The sequence below is a fragment of the Tupaia chinensis genome, unplaced genomic scaffold (genome assembly GCF_000334495.1).
Source record: "Tupaia chinensis unplaced genomic scaffold, TupChi_1.0 Scaffold000067_1, whole genome shotgun sequence".
In the NCBI taxonomy this organism is placed as follows: domain Eukaryota; kingdom Metazoa; phylum Chordata; class Mammalia; order Scandentia; family Tupaiidae; genus Tupaia; species Tupaia belangeri.
In genome coordinates, this window is record NW_006159526.1 from 3431154 (window position 1) to 3438145 (window position 6992).

The window sequence follows — 6992 nt, forward strand, 5'->3', positions numbered from 1 at the left end:
TTGGAGAGGTTTTTGCTATAGGGTGCATGCATTCTCCAGAAAGACAGAGAGACAGAAAGCGAGAAATCACCCCCCGGGGGATGGCCACGCTGCAATCTCTTCTTTGTCCTCCTCTTGGGAATTTGGGCATGCATGTGCATGCATTCAGTGTGTTCTTCAATCCACCGGGTCGGGGACTTGAACTTCACAGCCGGCCATGCTGGCCCCTGTGCTTATCTTTATGAAACAGCATAAGAGAAAACAGAAGGTTATGAGGACACTGTACATGGGAAGGGCAGATACTGTTTGGGGAAATTTTTATTCTAACAAGATCTGTGACATAGAATGTATGACATTAACATATAACAGTGTCGTATATAACATATAATCCATGTTATAAATACATACGAGGTTTTTAAAAAACATTTATTTATTTACCTATTCGTTTGTTGTGGTTTTCAAGCCACCGGGTCTGGGTCTCAAGCCATGGTCACATATGAAATACAAAAAAAAAAAAAACCAGAAAATATCTTCACTGTAGGGTGTTTAGTGAAACTTCCATTCCAATAATATATATATACACACAATACGATATAAAATGTTGTTACTACATAAAGTATACATTTATTTCATTATGTTAACACTATGCCACATTACCTGAGTTATACGATTATGCAATATTATAGTACATACATAAGGTGAATTGTGAGTGATTTTTTGCGGTTGGAGCGTGTGTGTGCACCCCAGAGCGAGACAGAGAGAGGAGCAGGGGAAAGCAGCGTCGATGAAGAAAGGTCACGCCGCAATCCTTCTCCTCCCTTCCTCCCTCCTTCTGGGATTTTGAGTACCCGCACACTGCGCCAGCTGCTCGAACTGCGCCGTGAGTCATGCGGGATCCAGCCACCTTAACCACCAGGCCAGGGAGCCAGCCCGTGAGTGGGTATGTCAATATGACTATGGTGGATTATAAAAATCCTCTTTTAAAAAAAAATTATTTATTTATCCACTCATTTATTTTTAAATTTGACCAGAGAGAGACACACAGAGAGAGAGGGAATGTGAGAAAACAAGCCACCAGGTCTGGGGCTCGAACTGTGGTGGGCCATGTGGGAGTGTCCAGTGCCTTAACCACCACACCACCTGCTGGTCCCAAAAATCCTTTTTGTTTTTTAATTGCCAGAGGGCATGCGTGCTCACCAGGGAGACAGAGATTCAGAGAGGGAAAAGGAGCAGGCGCCCCCTGCGGGGTGTGGCCACACCGTAATCCCTTCTCCATTTCTCCCTCCTGCTGGGATTTGGGATATGCACGCACACGTGAACACTTTTTCAAGCCGCTCAGGCAGGGACTCAAACTGCATGATTGCTCATGTGGGACCCAACTCCCTTAACCCCTAGGGCACAGGGCCAGCCCCGAACCCTGTCTCACATTGTGGCTGTTGTTCTGGATTGAGAGAGACCGCTGAGACCCGAGGATAGAGGGGTTCCTGTGGATTGAGACAGACGGCTGAGACCCGGGGACGGGGACGGAGGGGTTCCTGTGGATTGAGACAGACCGCTGAGACCCGGGGACAGGATGGAGGGGTTCCTGTGGATTGAGACCTGGGGACAGGAGGGGTTACTTACTGCTGAAGCTCAAACAGCTCCGGGAGGAGCGAGGGAAGGAGGACCCTGTAGGACAAGACGCTGAAGCCCAGTGCTGGGGGAGGCGGGGCTGCCGTGACCCCCAGGGTTGTGCTAATCAAGGCCAGGGGCCTGCCTTCGCTTGCCTGACCCCTCGCCCCTCGCCCACGCCCTCCTCGCTTGCTGTGACAGTAACTTTCTTCTCTGAGAAGTGAATACGCAGCTGCCATGTGGGGAAAGCAGCCGCGGAATAGCAGAGGACGGGCTCGCGGTGTGCCAGTTGCAATTTACAGACCGGGTCTGAGTGGGCACACGGCCTGAGCCTTAATCCCGACTCTAGCTGAGCCCAAGTTCCCTTCAGTTCCAGGAACAGGTACGGGCTCTTACAGGTACTGATAACCCCCTCCCTGGCAGCTGCCTGCAGAACCCTCAAGCTGTTCCCACCCTTGTTTGTTTTTGCTGGGAGAGGTTTTTACTACAGGACACATGCCCTCGCCAGAAAGACAGAGACAACAGAGAGACAGAAAGCGAGAAATCACCCCCCAGGGGGATGGCCACATCTTCTCCATTCTCTTCTCAGACCTTGGACATGCACGCGCACGCGCCCAGCATGAGTTTAAGCAACCGGGTCTGGGACTCGAATCGTGGCCGACTACATGGGAGTCCAGTGACATAGCCACTACACCAACTGCTGGTCCCTCTCCCTTGTTTTTCTCTGCCTCTTTGTCCTGACCCAACAGATGAGCGTTCACTAGTGCTGTCATCTGTGCTAGAATGTCAGCTGGTGGTGATGGGCCTCCTCCTGCCTCCGCTGACTCCCAGCTACTGGGCTGAACCCAAGCAGCAGGAAGCGCTCAGTAAACCTGAGTCTAAGGTGGGTGATGCCCACCCCACGCTCCTCTGGGCCCCGACTCCTCTCCACCTGTCCATGGCACTGGCGCTGGGGCACCCAAGCCTGGCCACTCAGTGTCACAGTGGCTGGCACAGGGACATCCCTGTGGGCCCACGGATGTGGCTGGAGCTGACGTGAGGTCTGTCTTCTCCTGGGGTGACTCCCAGCTGTCTTGGCCTGCTCTCAGCAAGGGCCTGGCTAAAGGAGAGTCCAACATGGGGGACAGGGTCTGCCAGGAGACGGGAGAGGTGCGGTTTTCAGAGCGGCTGTGAAGAGGTTTCTATTCTAGGCTCTGAAATCCGAGCCACTTGGGAGGAGTTTAGATTCAGGCCTGCCCCTTCAGCCCAGTCCTTTTCCCCAAACTAGGAGGTGAGACAGTCTGTGCATGCATTTGGGCGCCGCGGGCAGGGTGGAGGCAGCGGCGTAGGACGGTGTGGGGCACACAGTTTCTTGAATGGGAACACAAACAAAAAGTATTTTTGCTACGGTAAACAGATTTTTTTTTTTACGGTTTTTGCCATAGGGTGGGTGTGTTCGCTGGACAAAAAGAGACAGTGAGAAGTTAAAAATCTTCTGCTAGGGAAATGGCCACGCTGAAATCCCTTCTCCATTCTCCTCTTGGGACAGAGATTCAGAGATTCAGTGTGAGTTTCAAGCCACTAGATCCAGGATTTGAACTGCGTGGGAGTCCAGCACCTTAACCACCAGGCCACCACCTGCTGGCCCCAACAGGGATACTTTTAAATATAAAAACCACACACCAGCTTGAAAACAAGCATCTTCATTTATTAATTTATTCGAACCCCTACCCCTAGTGTACAAAATCCGAGCCAGTAGGAAGCCAGAGCAAAGAACCATCCTCTGTCCGGCTTGTCCATATGGAGAGGGTTCTTTCCACCTGCGCACCCGCCACCCCTGCACAGGGGCAAGCCCATGCCCGCTGTCGTGTGCAAGCAGCAGTCTGTCAGGGTCGCCGCGGTGCAGGGGTCCAGGGCTGGGGCTCGACTGCCTCGCCCCTTCCTTGCCTGTGTGACCAAGCAGGTGACTGTCCCTCTCCGTGCCTGCCTCATCAATGAAATGGAGAAAACAACGTGGGGGACTTGAAAGCACTTAAAACAGTGCGGCACCTCCCGGAGCTCCAGGAACCTATCTGTGGTGGGAAGGCTGTTTACCATTTACTGACACCATGGCGGGTGGTCACAGCCTCCGGCCTCCAGAGGTGTCAGTGGAGCTGGTGGGGAGCCGGACACAAGCCTCGGAGGGTGACCATGGAAACCAGGAACTGAGCCCACTCCCCTGCTTCTGTCCCCCACTGGGGCATCTGGCCCTTGCCTTTGCCCATTTAACCCACTGAGGTCACCCCCATTTTAAAGACACCTCCATCAGGGCCATACCTCCTCGGTCCCCTCTATCAGCTGCTTTCCTCTTCTAGAAGGAATTAAGCTGTTTCGGAACCCATCTCTGGGTTTCCTATGGGCAGGGGTGGGGGGAGTCTGTGCCGAGGTCACTTTTATCCCCAGGGGCAGTGAGGTGAGGGGTAAAAGCTGGCCCTCGCCTGTAGCTTCAGGGCAATGGGGTTACTACACTAGGATCTCCGCGACCTGGGGCTGCTCTGAGCTCAGCAGGGCCTCGCCTTGCCTCTGGGATGGGAGAGGATGCCTGGGGCCTGCAAGTGAGCCCTGCCTGCCCACTCAGGGCCCCACCCTCTGCCCTACCCCTCACCACTTGGCGCCAGCCCCACACCACTAAGCAGCCCTGCCTCCCAAGGCCTGAGTTCACCCACTTGGGGAAGAGCTCGGGGGCCTGACTTAGCCTCCTTCTCCAGACCCTCCCCAGCTTCTCTAATCTTAACAAGCTCTGTCCCGAGCCTGCACCCCTTCCTTCCCAGGGCTCCTGTTAGGAAGCAGCGTCTGAAACACGGGGCACAGGCTGGCGGCAGAGCCCCAGCCCCACAGCGGGGTAGTGGGGGGGGACGGACACGACTGCAGCCCACCAGGACTGGCCGCGGGAAGGAGCATGATGTCTAACGGTGAGCGAGCTGCACCGGGGCAGGACGTGCAGGGGCAGGGTCGTCAGGTGGGCAGAAGTTGTCACTGCCACCCCAGAAAACGAGCAGAGGAGGAAAGCCCAGCTGGTGCCAATGGAAGGAGGGGAACTTGGGGCTGGGAGACTGGAGGCGCTGCTGCGAAGGAGGGTGTGGGACAGTCCCACAAGGGCAGGCAGAGCCCGCTCAGCTCTGCAGGGCTGGATGGAAGGTGAGGGAGGGGCGATCTAGTCCTGACCCAGCAGGCCTCTGAGAAACGCCACTGAGGAGTGCGGGAGAGGCGGGAAAGGACAGCCACACAGTACAAGGCCCAGGGGCTCTGGGGGCAGGAGAGCCCGGGGCTGACGCTGAAAGGCGGGCTGCACTAGCCCAGGAGGTTCAACTTTCCCACCCGGGGCAGGGGGTCTGGGGAGCACTGCCAGAGACCGCACAGCCGGGCGGGGTCGGGAGGTTGTGCTAGGCTGAGGGATGACGAGGTTTGGCCGGAACAGTTCACCCAGGACCTCAGGAAGGAACCTGGAGCAGGCGAGGGGAAAGACACACTAATTCCATTGGCTGCTTACAGGCCAGGAGCCTTTCTTCCCCCTCAACGAGAAAGGTGCCACCCTGCTAGAGCTGGAAAGGCAGGGACGGAGAGCCACTGGGACCCTGGGGCCCCGCCTTACAGTGGTAAAAGGCAGGGGGTGGCCCGCAATGGATGGGGTGGCCCAGGAAGGTAACACTAATCAGGTAAATGGGTGGGTACCACGACAAGTCGACTGGCCTCAAGTCCAGCTCCCAGCAGGCCAGAGCGGTGTGTGCCATGCCCTGCTGGCCAGGACCTCGGTCTGAGCGGGGCGTGAGCACTGTGGACCGGGCCGTCGAGCTAGAGGTAGAGGGGGCTGTGACAGAACGCTCCACCTGCGGCAGGTCCCAGAGGCAGGTTCCACTGGTTTCATCCGTAGGGGTATCGAATGCCGGGTTGCACCAAGATCCGGGTGGTTTCCACCGGGCCTGCACTGGCAGGAGGGTGCAGGGAGAAGGCCACGTCGGGGCGCACACGGCCCGGTCCCGGTTCAGGCTTTGGTAGCCTATTTCTTGGACGCTGACACTGCCTGGGACGTGGAGGCGGCCGGGGACGCCGGCGGCGCGCTCTGGCCGCGGACCAGGGTGCGCACCTCCTGCAGCTGCGCGCGCAGCTCCTCCAGGGCGCCCTCCGGCGGCGCCCCCTGCACCTGCACTTGCAGCGCCTCCAGCGCCAGCGCCAGGTGGCCCACCTCGTCCCGCAGCGCGTTCCAGGCGGCGCGCTGCTCCTCCTCCTTGTGGCGCTGCTGCGCCTGGTGGCGCCAGTATTCCAGCACCAGACAGCCGCCTCCCACGATGAAGATGGTGGCTTCGCCCAGCAGCTCGGCGCCCAGCTCCGCGGCCGCCTCCTCGTTCAGCGGCTTGATGACGGTGCCCCGGAAGCCCATGATGCGCATCTTGGTCCGCATCTCCACCCAGTGGTACACTGCGGGGGAACAGAGGGTCAGGACGTGCTCCCGGAGCCCCTTGCGAACCCCGCCCTCGCCTGGGGGGCGTGCAGGGCACGCTTTTTTAAGCGAGACCTGCCACCTGCTTCACCCAGGGAATGCTGTCACCAGGCCTGGGGTGACCCGGAGCAGCTTTTAAGAGCGCCAGAAGATTCTGGGGAGCAGTGGGGTTGAGAAACACCGCCTTGGACAGGAGGTCCTCCGACGAGGGCCACTATTCTGAGGGGTTACAAGGCCTCCCAGAGCGCGGAGTTCAAGGTGAAGACCACAGGAGTTTGTGGTTTTCGGCCCAAGCGCCTGCATAATTTGCCAAAATCATTCCAAATATTTGAGAGGTTTGTAGGCTACTGTGAGTGGTATTTTAAAATTCATTTCCCAAATTTCTAAGATTTCATTTTATTTGTTGTCATTATTATTTTGGAGAGGTTTTTGCTATAGGGCACATGCGCTGGCCAGAAAGACAAGAGAAACTGAGAGAGAGAAAGCGAAAAATCATCCCCAGGGGGATGGCTACTCTGCAATCCCTTCTCCTCCATTCTCCTCTTGGGAGCTTGGGCACGTATGTGCCCGGCGTGACTTTAAGCCACTGGGGTCCAGGACTCGAACCGTGGTCAGCTACATGGGAGTCCAGTGACATAGCCATTACCCCAACTGCTGGTCCCATGTTGTCATTATTGTTTTTTAATTTGGCCAGAGAGAAAAAGGGAAAGTGAGAAAGCAAGCCACCAGGTCTGGAACTCAAGCCACAGTTAGCCATATGGGATTCCAGTGCCTTAACCACCACGCCAACTGCTGGTCCCACCAACTGTTTATTAATAGAATATATAAATACAACGGATTTCTGTGTATTGCTCTTATATTTAGCAAGACACATTGCTAAAATACTAAATATTATTATTATTATTATTATTATCTTTTTTTGCCAGAGAGTGTGTGCCTTCAACAA

At 55.9% G+C, this 6992-nt stretch overlaps 1 protein-coding gene across 2 annotated transcripts in view; it reads right to left on the minus strand.

Annotated features, from left to right (window-relative positions):
- OPA3 (outer mitochondrial membrane lipid metabolism regulator OPA3) overlaps positions 1-6992 on the minus strand; it is a 61070-nt gene that overhangs the window by 26033 nt on the left and 28045 nt on the right. Inside the window, exon 2 of one of the 2 annotated variants that reach the window (XM_006142080.2) lies at positions 3257-6024. The exons of the other annotated variant lie outside the window; for it this stretch is intronic. Coding sequence (XP_006142142.1) covers positions 5606-6024 — 419 coding nt within the window. The 3' untranslated portion in view covers positions 3257-5605. Of the gene's footprint in view, positions 1-3256; positions 6025-6992 lie in introns of those variants that run through there. 2 annotated transcript variants of the gene reach the window in all.